The sequence below is a fragment of the Xyrauchen texanus genome, chromosome 8 (assembly GCF_025860055.1).
Source record: "Xyrauchen texanus isolate HMW12.3.18 chromosome 8, RBS_HiC_50CHRs, whole genome shotgun sequence".
Lineage (NCBI taxonomy): Eukaryota > Metazoa > Chordata > Actinopteri > Cypriniformes > Catostomidae > Xyrauchen > Xyrauchen texanus.
The window spans coordinates 37563617-37579810 of record NC_068283.1 but is presented as its reverse complement, the minus strand read 5'-3'; the positions used below and the strand labels follow the sequence as shown (position 1 = coordinate 37579810).

The window sequence follows — 16194 nt, the reverse complement described above, 5'->3', positions numbered from 1 at the left end:
TCAGAGTGCGCACCTCCTCTCTGTAGGTTGTTTCATCATTGTCAGTGATCAGACCTACCACCGTCGTATCGTCAGCAAACTTATTGATGGCATTGGAGCTGTGTGTTGCCACACAGTTATGTGTGTATAGGGAATACAGGAGATGGCTGAGAACACAGCCCTGCTGGGCTCCAGTGTTGAGGGTCAGTGATGAGGAGATGTTGCTGTCAATTCTAACCACCTGAAATCTGCCTGACAGGAAGTCCAGGATCCAGCTGCACATCGAGCTGTTTAAGCTCAGAGCCCAGAGTTTCTCATCAAGCTTGGAGGGCACTATGGTGTTGAATACTGAGCTGTAGTCTACAAACAGCATTCTCACATATGTGTTCCTTTTTTCCAGGTGGGAGAGAGCAGTGTGTATTGTAGATGCAATGGCATCATCAGTGGAGCGGTTGTTGTGGTAGGCAAACTGCAATGGGTCCACACCGATGGATCTCAACTGGTGTGTAGTGACCCAATAATGGTGAATAGAAGCAAATATAATTTTTGTGTTTTCATTTTATCCCACAGCAATAGAAAGAAATCCATGAAAATTTCCTAAAAAGATAAAAAAAAGATGCATTACGGAAATTAGAAGAGAGAAAGATGTATTTAAAACCCTACAGCAGCGGTGGTAACTAATGGCACCAAATAAGTTTTCCCAACACTCCACTCATCTGATATTGGTCGGCCAAACAGATAGTACCACCCTAAAATCGAGATATTGGTTGAGCCAATGTTGCTGTGACAGGCTGGTCGGGATGCTCAAACAAAAAAGAGAGCATTGTATTGATATGCCACAGAGCCATTGTGATTACACATTTTAGGATAAAAAACAACAGTACCAATGACCTAATTATGCTTGTCTCTGAATATTAAGCACAGACTGTAGAAATTATTTTAACATCCAAATAATTGCACACATCATTACATTTACATTTATGCATTTGGCAGACGCTTTTATCCACAGTGACTTACAGTGGACTTATTACAGGGACAATCCCCCCGGAGCAACTTGGATTAAGTGTCTTGCTCAAGGACATAATGGTGGTGGCTGTGGGGATCGAACCAGCGACCTTATGATTACCAGTGATGTGCTTTAGTCCACTACGCCACCACCACTCACTTTTATGCCAGACTGAGTCATGTGTTTAAGACTAATGACGTGATTTGGCAAATATATGAATGGTTGAGAAATGACATGAGTTGCTTGTCTGGTTTGCATTGCTTACCCTTCTACACCAAGTGCCATGCTAAGGAACTGATCGTGTGTATACCCTTCTCTTTTCAGGGCCCTGACAGAACTGCTGAAACAGCCAAGTGAGGTAGGTGGCATGGACAGAGGAGGAGGCCACCACCCAATCAGATCCAACGGCATTTCTGGGAGATCGATGCGCACCAACAACGGTAAGTCAGAGCTCCAGATATACAGCTACTGTTTGAGAATCTGCTGTACTGATATTCAGGGGTCTCACAGATACAATGAATGTCAAATAAAATATAATAAATGTCTAATGTTTAATGCTGGGGTGAAAAAGTTTGCTTGACAAATTTTACACTTGTATTTCTATTTCCTTTGCCAATGCTTGAAAGTTGAGTTGAGTCGAGCCCAGCAGAGTTTGACACATGAACACAATAAGTATTGATGGAGCTGCTCTTTTACAAATTAGCAAAAATATTGCATGGTTTAAAGGAATGTTCTAGGTTCAATACAAGTTAAGCTCTATCAGCAGCATCTGTGGCATCCTGCCCCTTACCACTGAGCAAAACACAATCTTCTTGATTTGTATTTTTGTCTTGTTTTCCCAATAAAAAAAACATACACATGTGTATATGTAGATTAGATGGTAAGCGAACAATCAGCTCTCGTAGTTAATGTGTTGAATGCAGGAGAAATGGGCAGGTGTATAGACCTGTCACAGTTTGTCTCCACCATGTTCAAGGACTTTGAAGTTTTCTCCTGCACTATGTTTCCCAGAATCCACTGCCCGAATCACTTCATCTTTATCCCCACCTGTATGCCATTCCCTCATCCGTTTCCCTGTGTATATACATATATATATACCCTCTAGTTTTGTTCATTATTTGTCAGTCCTTGTATTGTGATGTTTGAAGTGTTACATTGAGTCATGTTTAATATTAAGATTTATTTTTTGTTTCCACCCCAGCGAATGTTCTACTCCACTGTGTATAATTAAATGATTCAAAGATTCTACTACTGCATCTCCTCACTTCCTCTTCCACTCCTTGGACACCAAACGTTACAGAAGGACTGACCAAGAAACAACAAAGAATACGGATTCACTTACTTCATCCATACCCACATGAGCAACAGCTTTATTCCTGGAGCTTTTCAGGCAGGATCTTCCCCTATTGGAATATCCAACTATGTTCCTTCACCTTTTCAGATAAGTACCTCAAGCCCATTTATGGTATGGGGTTAAATTTCTATAGTGCAACAGTGCTTCCTGAGGTGGGGATTCTCTCCCTGGCTGAGTATGTTGCTGCCACTCTGATCCTCCATCTAACCTCACCATCCTCCTTGTCCAAAGTAACTCCTCTTCCAGTTTTCTCTCCTCACCTTGAGCGTTATGGCAGGAACTCCAAGCCTTCCTCGGCCCCAGCTTCCACGACTCCTTCCTCGCCCTCTATCTCCAAGGTAACTCCACTCCATTCAACTCCCCTAAATAATTTTTTTTGGGGGGCTCATCCTCTCCTGTTTCCGGAGATCGATTCCCTGTCCGAGCCAGTGCCCATGCCTGCCACGTTTAGCGAGCCAGTGCCCATGCCTGCCACGGTTAGCGAGCCAGTGCCTGTAGCCTCGATCGTACCCATAACCACGCTCCCTGCTGGCCGAAGGAGTAAGAGAAGGAAGAGGATACATTCTCCCCAGTCTCTGCCAGTGCTCACAACCACGGAGGTCATTCCCCATTCTCTACCAGTGGCCTCGACCACAGGGGTTGTTCCCCAGTCTCAGCCTGTACTCTCTTCCACGGCTGTCAGCCTCAAGCCTCTCATGGCTCCACATTCTATGGCTCCGCCTTCTAGGGCTTAGCCTTTCACGACTCCACCTTCCATGGCTCTACCAATCGAGCATCTCAAACCTTCTATGGCTCCGCCCTCAGAGTCTTCCTAGGCTCCTCCTTCAGCCCCTCTCCTTAAGTCTCCCTTGGCTCCACCTCCATTGGCTCCACTTCGCTTCACTCTCAGACTCTTCCTCAGCTCTGCCCTCTGAATATTCCTCAGCTCCGCCCTCTGTGTCTTCTGTGGCTCTGCCCACTTCCCCAGAGTCTCCTCCTCCAGAGGTTACACCTCCTGACCTAGTCCTTGCCCTGTGGCCGCCTCCCAAGCCTCCTGACCCAGTCCTTGCCCTGTGTCCGTCTCCCCAGGCCTCCAGACCCAGTCCTGTGGCCACCCCCCAGGCTTCCAGACCCAGTCCTGTGGCCGTCCCCCCAGGCCTCCAGACCCAGTCCTGTGGCCGGCCCCCAGGCCCCCGGACCCATTCCCAGCCCTGAGGCCGCCCGCATCATCCTCCTGGAATCCTTCTTCTGCTTCACCCTACCATCATCCGTCTTGGGGCACCAGGAGTCGCCCTTTATGGGGGATGTCACAGTTTGTCTCCACCATGTTCAAGGACTCTTATTTTGAAGTTTTCTTCATTTCCCAGAATCTACTACCCTAATCACTTAATCGTTATCCCCACCTGTATGCCATTCCCTCATCAGTTTCCCTGTGTATATATACCCTCTAGTTTTGTTCGTTATTTGTCAGTCCTTGTGTTGTGATGTACAGGGACAAACCATAAAACTGACAACAAGGTGTTATATAATGTGTAAATATATAATATGTGTGTAGTATAGTATAGTATGACTTTTCCAGACTTGAAAACACAATTTTAAAATTCCCTGATATTTTCAGGCGTTCCATGACCGTGGGAATCCTGAATAGAAGGCAAACAATCAGCCATTGGCCTGTAAAAGTAAAAACTAACAGCATGCTGCATATGCTGTCAGTGGAGCTTAACTTGTACTGAACATTTGCAATTACATTTGTATTCATAAATTAATCACAAAATGATCACAAATGGGGAAAAAAAAACTACTCGCATACACTCACATCATCAGGCTGTTTGGACTCAATTTCCTTTTGTAGTAAATGTATTAAATATTTAATTTCTTGCACCAGTATAATGACTTAGATGATTCTCAGACACACATCGTCAAGCTATGTTATTGATTAAACTCTAGCAAACACACTTACTGTAGGCTTTACAGACTATCCCCTACTGACCCTGTGAGTGTAGTGAACTGGAATGAGGGATTAATTAAATTTGTGTATATGAAGAGGTCTTACTGTTGCTCCCTCTCAGCCTTGGAGGAGGAAGTGGCTTAACGAAGCAACGGTGCTAATTAAGACATAATTAAGAAACTCCAGCCAAGACCTGCTGATCAAGAACACACTGTCCTTCTGGCTGAGAATTTGGGACCCATTTATCTCTTTCCCTCTTACTGTTTCTCTGGTGTGAGTACTGTGTGAGTGTGAGTATTTACAATGTCACTTTTAGCTTTTTACTTTCTTTACTGCTGATATACTTTCATATTTTCCTTTTCTGTATTAACCTCTCTCTCTTTTTAAATTTTTAACTGCACTGAACTATAGTTTATTAATACTTCTTAGCATTAAGTTTACAGGTTTATAATCACAATTCATCTTCCTTGCCTACTTTGATTTATTTTTCGGAGTGACTATATGCACACTGGTGTAAATGGCATCTGCCACACAGTGCAGCTATTTGCATCCCAATGGTCTGGAACCACAGGAATATAAAACAAAAGAGACAACAGATGTCGCTGCAGTGACGTGGGGTATAAAGACGGTGTGTGAATGAGTACTGTTGTCCTAGCGACCTCGGTTTGAATCCGCTTTTTGTCCCACTATTTTTCCCATCCGATTTTCTGTTTCCAGTCTTAAAATGTCCTTTTAATACTACTTAAAATAACAGATAAAAATGAATATAAATGTTGATTTCATTAGTCTGTCAATCGCATTTGTTCCTGTGGCTCAGCGTCGCTTGTGTGTAGATTGCATCACTGTATAATTATCGTAAAATTGTAGTAACCATGTTTTTTGGGGGGAGAAACCATAATTTTAATGCAATTAACATGGTGTTACTACAGTAATATGTTGGTAATAAAGTAACAATTGTTAATTTTGAGGTTACTGTAAATTTACAACAAAATGCCATGTTGAAACTAGGTAACGTAGTACAACCAAGGTTATTTTTTCTAAGGGAAGGCTAGGGTTATGTTTAGAGGGAGGGGATTATGTAGTGTCTGCAGGACTGTAAATAAACATAATAAACTTACTGCAGTGATGCCCATATACTGTATGTTAGTATTTAAATATGGGTGCAAACCTATCTACCAGTATTTGCACCAGGGTTGGGGTGCAAATAATATCTGCCACTTTTTGCATTGGGGTGTAAATTGCATATAGCATTATTTGCACCAGGGTGCACATAGCATCTACCTTTATTCTTTTCACTGAGCTCAATAGCAAATTATGAATTGCCTTCTCCATGAAGGGTACATGCGATGCTGTCTTAGAATTAGTTCAGAAATGTTTATCTTAGAAGACAGCATAAGAAAGTGCATAAGATGCCTTAAAATGCTGCCTCCATTGGCAGCGCTCTATGTTTTGGACAGAGCGTGTTTCATTCACTTTCTCTTCAACCAGTGTTTCATTAAGTGTTCATTACACCAGCTGGATCACACTACAGGCCACTAGGGTCTAAGTACGACCCATCTGTGCTAACACACACACACTGTAGAAGAGTCGTGACAGGTAAACCCTAGTAGAAGCAGGTGGTCAGGATGAATGGATGATCTTATGATGGTGACTGAGATGGAGTGATGAAGCAGGATGGGCTGATGATCTCAGAAGGGTAACAAGATTTGAGGAATCTTGAGAACTGATAGGTGAGGAAATCTAGTGGAGAAAAATAGAATGAAAATGAGACAGACAGACAGACAGACAGACAGACAGACAGACAGACAGACAGACAGACAGACAGACAGACAGACAGACAGACAGATAGATAGATAGATAGATAGATAGATAGATAGATAGATAGATAGATAGATAGATAGATAGATAGATAGATAGATAGATAGATAGATAGATAGATAGATAATGGGATTGGATAATAGTGAAGAGCCTTAGGGGAGAAATAAAAAGGAAGGATGAATGATTAAAGGTGAAGAATTGTGTGGATGTGAAAGATATCGAATGAAAGAAGAAAGTATGAGAAATAAGAGTAGAATAAGATCTCTCTCTGTATCTCAGAACCACTTTACATTCTTAAAAATAAAGGTTGTTTATTTTTATTTTTTTGCAACACCTTTCCTTTATTAATTCTCTTATCAAACAACCTTTTTCACTGTGTAGCGTCCTTGACTTTGCTTTATGGATCTTTGGAGAAGAAGTTCTTAATCACATTTCTCAGATCAGCATATTGTTTTTGAGTTTTTTTTAAAAGCAACTTTAAAGCTGAAGTGTGTGATTTCTGTGCCACTAATGTCATCAAATAGAGTTTGAAAAAACAACATAAAAAACGGCTGGCATTATTCAAACAAATAGATAGTACCGCCCAAAAGTCACACCATTTGTCGAGCCAGTTTTCCTGTGTCTGGCTGGATGGGTTGCACAAAACATACTGCAATTTTTATAGTACCAAAGAAACTGTGTTTACAGTTTTCATGGAAATCAACAGACAAATGGCTTGATTACAATTTTATCTTCATAATAGCTTGGATAGTTTCGGCATCAGATGAATTAGAAGAATGTGGCAACAAATTATATAATTCCACCTCAAAACAAAATTTTTATTGTGTTCATTTTTACTCTTGTCAACCATATAGAGACAAATAACTGCCATTGCAAAGTGACTTCGTTTTCAGATAGACACTTAAAACAACAAGTCTGGATGATTGATGGCTTGACATTGACAGGTGGTGAGATGTTTTTCATTCAGTAAAGAATCTGTTACCAGACTAGAATTTTGATTCTTGTTTTTTGCTGTCTAGCCAACAAGTCAAACGCCTCTAGAACTGCCTATAGGTAAAACACTTGAGATACCCTACATGTTTATTTCCACCTGCTTAGTTATTTTTCTTACACAGAAGATGTTACTGTTGATATAAGTGTATAAGTGTCTTTTTTATAGCACAAGACCAACATGTTTTAAATATGCAGTTCTTATGTGTCTGACGAAGTGCAAAATGCTTCATATGTGCAGCTAATGAGTGCAACAGCATGAGTTGACACACTGTTTGCATTTAACGATGAAACATTGCACTGTTTGTGTGTGTATACAAGAGAAAGATTCCATGCCATATGTGCCAGTCAAGTTCTTGGCAGACAGTATGTGTGTTTGTGTGTGTGTGTGTGTGTGTGTGTGAGTGTGTGTGTGTGTGTGTGCATGTATGGTGAGTGGTAGGTTGTATGACAGACCACCCATGAAAAACACATCCAACTCATCAGAATGTAAGAGTTGAGGATGACGTGTGGTTGTCCATATGTCTGGGAGTATATTTTTGTCAGTGTTGTTACAGTACAGTATGTGCGTCTGTATAGGATGGCAATGCACATCTAGAAATAGTGGTATGAATATGTTTCTCATACAGGGTTTAAAGGAGATACAAATAGTGGGGTCCAAAAGTCTGAGAGCATCAGTGGAAATGCATCTTTCCTGATATAATGTAGCTTTTTCATTACAAATCACATCAGCAGCACAACAATGTAAGTATGGTATATCCCCCTTTTCTTAAAGGTGCTGTAAGCTATTTTTTAAATGGAAAAGTATGCAAACATAAGTGTCCTGAGATTTCTCACCGGTCTCTGTGACAACTGCAGACTTTGCAAACAGCAAACAAATATGTGTCCGTGGACCGCAGACATTGACCCTTTTCACCTGTCAATCCTTTTGCTTGTTCTCATAGTGTTGTATTTGAAGCGGATCATTGAGGCTATTATTCATAATACTTGTCAGTTGAGGGCACTATTGTGCCACTGGACACAACAGGAACAAACAATGCTGCTCTTTTGCTCAGTTTTGGTTTCAACATGGAATGAGGGGCTTGGCTAATTCATCAGCTCAAGTCACGTGAAAGCTTCAGAATGCTAAAATCGCTTACAGTGCTTTTAAATGAAAGCTCCTAGATCACATCTGGTCCACTACTCATGTCAACTGGAGTTCTTTGTATACTGAATGTCCTTGGAGATATATTTTGTCAATGTCTGTTTATCAATGTCTGCAGAACAGCCCATTGAAGAGACAGTACATCTATCACTCACAACCTCACTATCATTCCCATTAAAAATCAAAGAAGGTGCTTGCATGAATAAGGTCTATGCATAAGGTTAGCTAATCATAACAGGCGATTTACATATAGAAGTCTTAAAGGTACAGTAGCAGGCAAGCCTGTTAAACTACGATGCTATCAGTGAACGCAATTTATTATTTTTCCACTCATGCCCTTGAGAATCTGCTCCAGTGTGATTGGCCAAACATTTACTGTATGTACACCATGTTCATGTGTGTGTGTAATGAAGTGGAAGTTTGATCTCACCCTGTCTTCCTAACCAGCGCCGACACCCTTCAGATGACCTCAGCAGCTGTGGCTGCTGCCAGGGCTCAAGTTGAGGGGGGATATGAGGGGATGCCATCCCCCTTGTTACAAGAAATCCCAAAAACCATGCCCCTTGTAAACCCCCCCCCCTTAACATCCCTTTTTGATCAGTTTCATCATGTATTAGGCTACTTAGAACAAATTATGCAAGTAAAATATTTAATTCTCTACTTTTGATAAATAGTTGACTTAAATATTGACGTGTCGTGTGGAGCGTGAGGTCCGAGAACCAAGTCTGTGTGGGCCAGTAAGGTGCTACTAGAACAACCTGCTCCTTGTCCTCCCTGATCCTGCACAACAGCTGTGCAAGTAGGCTCACTGGGGGGAACGCATACTTGTGTGCCAGTGCTTCTGTGCTGAGAGGAGCCTCGGTCATGGCATACCAAAGCAGGCAGTGGGAGGATTCCCGGGAAGCGAACAGGTCACCCTGTGCTTGACCAAATCGACTCCAAATCAGCTGGACCACCAAGGGGTTGAGTCTCCACTCTCCCCTGAGTGGGGAAAGGGGTGCCTCTGAGACCTTCATGAAGGCACGAGGTGACAGGGACAGACCGAATGGAAGGACCTTGTACTGATACGCCCGGCCATTCTTCTGTAGAAGGGACACAATCTCCGCGTGCAAGGCAGCGGCGTTCTCACCTTTCACCTAAGTGAGGCGGATGCCGTTGAACCTGGGTGGCCGCCTGCCGAACTGAATCACATAGCCGAGTCGGACGGTCCTGCTCAGCCACCGCAATGGGGAGCGCAAGCCAAGCCCCCAAGCTCAGAGCGAGGGACATCGAAGTACTTACCTGGCACCTTACACCCACCGTAGTAGTGGTCTGGGACGGGGGAGAAGAAAAAGTAAACAAGGATTCTCCGCCCAGCCCTCCACCGGGGGAAGGAGTGGTGCGCTTACCGTCTCCTGTGTAGCGGGTCTCAGACTTCCTGGGCTGCCTTTCTCAGGGGTGCTTTGAAGACAGAGGTGTCTGCTTCCTGCAAGCGTCTCCACGCCGGGGCCGGCCTGCTGGGGCGGGCTGTGGAGGAGCTGGTGTTGTCGCCGCAGGGGGACGCCCTTGGCGATGAGCAGTGCGGGATCTTGAGCCGTGCTGGGGCAGGATACATTGGATGGCCTCTGTCTGCTTCCTCACTGTCGAAAACTGCCGGGCAAAGTCTCCAACGTGCCTCTTTTCTGATTTGAAAATCATCCTTATGGTTAGACCACTTAACTTAACAAGTTTTATATATTTTTTGTAGAAAATGCTATAAATGTTTTAAAAATATTTATGAAACCAGATTGAACACAAAGATTATATTTATAAGAACATGACACAAGTGTTTTAAACTAGATTTTTGAAAGATTTCTTATTTTTAACACCACGGACACACTTATTTGTCAATAAGCCATTAGAGCAGATACAGGATACAGGCATTATCTCAATATTCTGATCCCACACCAGCTCAGAGCATTCACTTTATAGCTGAAACTTCTTCATAATGGGGTTAAACTGATCTGAGGCCTGTTCCAATGCTCACTGATCGAGGCTCTGTTGATTTCTCCACAGAAAAGTGCTGATTTCAGCAGTGTAGGTGTGTGCCTGAAGCAAGACTAGCTGCAGAACCAGCAATCAGGGTCCATCAGTGTACATGACAGTCTCTTATGGAGACAGGGTGGAGTCTGTCATTGTCATCTTGAATAACTATAATCCTCAAACAGTACATATGGAACTGTAGGACATCTAGAACCACATCCTATCAACCACACAGCAACACTCTGGCAACAAACCATAATACCATAACATTATGGCAGCGGCTTTAGCACAGACATACACCACTCATATTCTCTAAATCTCTAAATGTAAAAATTCTATAACACTTTATTTTAAGGGTACATAAAAATTCACTAGTTAAACAGAAATAAGGCAGTAATTAATAATTAATTAAATGTTTAGTAAGGCTATCTAAGCCATAACTTACAACTTATTAAATGCAGGAAGACCACAATTGGGAGTGGAAAATTTAAAACGCATGGCTAGCTTTGCATGTTTGAGGTGAAAGCCAAGAAAGACAATGACCAAGTAATAGCCTACATCACAGATGGGGACTGGCCATTGGGAAGTTCAGAAATGTTCCCGGTGGACAGGCCACGCAACGGGGCCGAATGGGCCACGATAAGATGAACTGGGCCACCACGTTATGACAGCCCATGGTAAAAGCACGTCACGTGTAAAGTAAATGTCTTATTCAGTGTGCACTCTTTGTACAATTGGTTTGATTCAGTATTTTTTGAGGAAATGCGTTTGCTAACATGGACATGCCATACATGGTTTCTGGACTACTGTTTGTACTGTTATTTCCTTCTTCCTAATATATTAACAATTTATTAATGTGCAAATAAATTAAAAAAATTTGACGACTAAACAGAAATCTGAACAAAGCGCTATCTACCATTTTAAATAAAATATTATAATTTAATTTAAAGAGTAAATATAGTGCTAAAAAATATATTATTTTTTTTTTGTTGTTGTTGCAATTTAATGTTTGTTATTTACTATATAACATTTTGCGATATATCGACATTGTATCGGCCTATCATCCTATCGGCAACCCTGATCTCTGGATATCGGCATCGGCCATTAATGAAAATGATTGGATTTTTTAAATCAAATTTACTTGAAATGAAAATCGCTTATTACAGTGTATAGTTAGTCTTAGTTAATTAGTAGTTAAAGCTCTATTTCTTAGACCCATTAAATCTCAAGTTTACAAACCAATATTAAGCCAGTAATTCATGCTAATTAGTACTGGCTGTACAAATTCGTTACTTATTAATTGCTAATATCAATTTGGCCCCTTGTTCTAGAGTGAAAATTATACCTACTCAAATTATGTTTGTTTTGGATTTATTAGGTGGTATTCAAGTAGCCTATTTTACAAAGTTACTAATGAATTACATGAAAACAATGTAGCTTTCAGTTCTAAAGTCAAACATTAACTACAAGACTTTCTACACAGAAGTAGAATATTTAATAAATTGTAATTGATGGCTTAGATCGTCTTACCAAACATTCATTTAATTATTAATTATTCATGTTTAACTAGTACAATAATGTGTGGTCTTGCAGCATTTAATAAGTTGTAAGTTATGGCTTAGATAGCCTTACTAAACATTTAATTCATTATTAATTACTGTCTTATTCATCCTTAACAAGTGAAATATTATGGACTCTTAAAATACTTTTTGTGTTAAATTTGCTATAGAATGGTTTGGTGGTAGGATGTTACTAATCTCTGGCTGTAATATTCTTCTCTGGTAAGATCTGAAGGCTATTACGGCCCTTTGAAATTCTCCTAATTAATAAGATTATTACAGTGTGACCTTCTTTATGCAGCATGTTACCACTGAAACATCATCGTAGAAAAGGTTGTGTCTCAAGAGGGACAAAAATCACCAGCATTCCAAAAAGATCAAAAGGAATTGTTTAAGAATCTTTGGAAGGCCAGACAAGAAGGAATATATTTGGAATTAGTTGTTTGTGTTTCCTAAATTACAATATGAGAAATCAATGATTTAAATAAAGGCCATTGCACACTTGAAGTGCTCAGAGTTAGTCAGTGATGTTCTCAACCCTGAAACATCATACATAGGGTCCAAAATGAATGCTAACATCTTACAATAAGGTTCTGTTTGTTAACATTAGTTATGCATTGGGTATCATGAACTGACCACGAACAATATTTTTAACAGCACGTATTAATCTCGGTTAATGTTCATTTGTCATTCAAAATGCAATTGTTGATTGTTAGTTCATGTTAGTTCATAATGCATTCTAATGTTAATTTATACAATGTATTAGTGTATTATTGTATTACAAAATGTATTAGTTTATGTTAAAATTAACATTAACCAAGATTAATATAATCTGTAAAAGTTTTGTTCATTGTTCGTTCATTTTTCAGGTTGTTAACTAATGTTAACAACGAATGCAACGTTTTTGTAAAGTTCTACCAAATATACTTTTTACCATACTTGTCAATGGTAGATGAATTGGAAACAAATATGTGCTTTGCCAGTATCTTGGTAAAACCACACCTGTTACAAAAACAGTAACAAACATCATTTATTTTGGGGTGATGTATGGAATATACCAACTATGTGTCATTCCTCCAACATGAGTCCTGGAAGAAGAAGAAAGCTAGGCATCAATACAAGTTAAGCTTGATCGACAGCATTTGTGATCATTCTAATTACAACTCCAGTACTCGCCCTTCCTTTTCTTATAATTTTCTTTGGGGAAAAATTGAGGTTACAGTGAGGCATTTTTGGATATTTGGAGGGTTTAATAGCAGAAATGTGATGCTTGTAATTTCACAAAAACACATAAAAACAATGATTCTGTTAAAACGCAAATTATTTGAGCTAATAAGTTATTTAAATTATAATTTTTGTGGCGTACTACTAAATTACGGGGAATACAGGATTTAAAGCATTACATTGTCATGGCAACAAAGTTGTAAAATTGCATATAACTTTAGACAGAAAAAGGTTAGTTATAATTTTTTATCACACTAAAATCATGTCAACAAACATATTGTTTAAATTTTGTGGCTATACTTTAGAAACAGTGAGTATTTTAACATTTACAGATTGGCCCCCATTCACTTCCATTGTAAGTTCCTCACTGTAACGAGTCAAAATAGATTTTTGTGGTGATTGAGCTTATTAAACCAGAATAAATGTATTTCTTTCATTTTGGACTGGACTCTGATCACATATGCACGAAAGCTCATAATATTCAAACACTAAAATTTCAAATCCCTTTCCAGCCCTAAAAAAACAAAACATGATAGTCTATGATCATCTGGCATAACTGTGCAATTCAGTAAATGTTATTCCACGGCTCTTTGGAGGGATAAAATTTGGCATGTCGCCACTGTAATTTAGCAACAGGAAGCTTCCTTGCTGCAAATGCACCAGTCATAAAGCTGTAGCAGAATATGCCAATCAAACCTGCATTGATGCCTGACTGAAAAGAGTATGATTAAAGTGAAAAAGAGAAAAGAATAGAGGTGAAAAGAGATTACATGTAGACTCAGTGAGAGAGAGAGAAAGAGACAGAATCAGCTAGAGGTAGGTTTAAGAGATGCTTTTTAGGAAATGGAGTGGAAGATCAGAAATTACTAAAAACTCAGAACAGTGGAAAATATTGCCCTTTAAACCTCTTTCCTTCCATCTGAAAGAGGTTTAAATGTCACAAGGCAGATAGTACATGTGGTCTAAGCAGACACACCGAAATGTCAAACATAGCAGTATGACGTACTCTGTAAAAATGTCTGTAATTTTAATGGTAAAAGACTGTAAATATGCTACAGAGAAAAAAAAAACTTTAATTGATTAACGAGAATTAACTGTAATATGTTTAAATATATTTAAAAAGACAATACAGCAGTTTTTACAATAAAATGCTGTAAAAATCACATTATTTAGATCAAATTAATAATTCCCCTGTATACTTAATGGTCAAAATTTACATCGTTTAACAAGAGAGTACATGTACTTTTTACGTTAAATTACAGAAAAAAACAATAATCGGGTGTTCCCACAATTCCCTGCATGACCCATCATATTTCATGATATTTTATGGGTTAATAATAATAGTTGTTTCTTCTTAATTTAACATCAGTTACATACATTGGGGTGTTCTGTGTTGTATCAGATGTAGTTTAGTTAATGTTTACTGCATTATTGTCCGCATGTTACCCTGATGGTGTTTAGTGTTGGTGTGTGTGACACTGAGCACCGTCTCTGCATGTTTATTGGTCATTGCTCCTGGAAGAGACACTATTGGTGAACTTCATGTCATCCTGTGCTGTTCTTACGACGAACAACACTTTATAAAGTAAAAAGCAGATTTTTACAGTTTCAGAAGGTTAATGTCAATTTATTCAAAATTATTATTTTTTTTTTTTACAGTGCCAGTGTGGTCATGTAAATTACAACAGTTTTAAACTAAAATTGACAGGATGTTCTATAAAGTTTTTTACATTTTTACTGTATTTTTTTACACAATAATTCTGGCAACCAAATCTGGCAATTATTTATTTTTGATAGTGTACTGTATGTATGTGTATTTTGCCTAGTACATGGCTTTAACCATAGAACACACATGCCCAGTTTTTTAAGCATTTGAATTTAATAAAAGAAATCCATCTAATTAAATTAAATTAAATTAAAAACATTTAAAGTTGTATTAAATTAATTTAGTTAAAAACTACACTAAACAACTTGATGGAATGTTATGAAATTTAAATGAGTAAATCTTGAAAATAAGCTTTACAAAGCTTTGAGTGTGAAATTCCTGGATTCCTCAATTAAGGTGTCTTTAAACGTGAATGTATTGTTTACAAATTTAGTTGACTATTATTTATATTATAAGAGAGTTTTTATTATTGTAGTTTGCATGAAATACTTTAAGAAAGCTGACACAAACCTTTAAACCGAACTAGTTGAGGCAAAAAGGTGATTCATTTGAATGAAAACCTGAAAGAAATGGTGATCACAAACAGCACCTAAAATATATGCTTTCCCCAATACATTCATATATTTAACCTCAAATCTTACTTTTTATCAAACAAAAATGCTTATGGACATGTTAAGAGTCAACTACACATTATAAATACCCAGGGTTGGGCTGTAATGAAATACATGTAACTGTGTTTCTTAATCAGAATACAAAAATAAAGTTACTTGTACCTGTATACAGAATAAAGTTACTTTAGTTTATACATTTTGCAAGGATACTTTTAAAATACTTCTCTCATAATGAACACAAAATAGGGCAGATGTAAAAGGAAAAAACCTGTCAATCAATCAGGAAACAGTTTTACTGAACAGTGCAGTGTTGCCAGCATTCACAACAAATTGAGCTAATTTGAAAACACAATTAAAGAAACGCAGGTTGTGTTTTTGAGATACTTTAAAAATGGACCACGGTCACCAAAAGCTCTGATGGTAAGCATTGAAGAACAGTAATGCAACTTCTCATTCATGTATAATGATTCCCGGATTGAATATCTGGAAGCCACACAGACACACACAGCACACTGTCAGCTGTGCAGCAGTATCAATACAGCCGGCAAGTGTTTTTCCATAAATATAACATTCGCAAGCATGATACATGGTTTCCCCCAATTGTTGCTGTGTAAAAACATTTATGCAGCTGCAGAAGCGGCTTCTGTGTAAACACGGAGTAAAGACGGATGGCTCACGATAAGCATTTGGTGAGTCACGTCCACATCAGAAACATGTTGAATGAATAACTCTTGAGAAATAGCAGTTATTAATGACAATAATATGAATAGGTAAATATGGAAAGAAGTACTGCAAAGACTGAAAATGTGAAAAGGACCAAATGATGACAGAAAAACTTTAGATAATGTAAAATTTGCTGCTTAATTTGCATTTCTTATCTAATTTTGTGTCAAAATGTAATAATCAAATAATGGA

The 16194-nt window shown here is 38.9% G+C and overlaps 1 protein-coding gene across 3 annotated transcripts in view; it reads left to right on the top strand.

The window, feature by feature from the left end:
* Positions 1-16194, top strand: part of LOC127647493 (protein shisa-9-like) — an 88202-nt gene that overhangs the window by 40792 nt on the left and 31216 nt on the right. For all 3 annotated transcript variants that reach the window (XM_052131762.1, XM_052131761.1, XM_052131760.1), the window contains exon 2: positions 1310-1425. In XM_052131762.1, coding sequence (XP_051987722.1) covers positions 1310-1425 — 116 coding nt within the window. The remainder of the gene's footprint in view (positions 1-1309; positions 1426-16194) is intronic.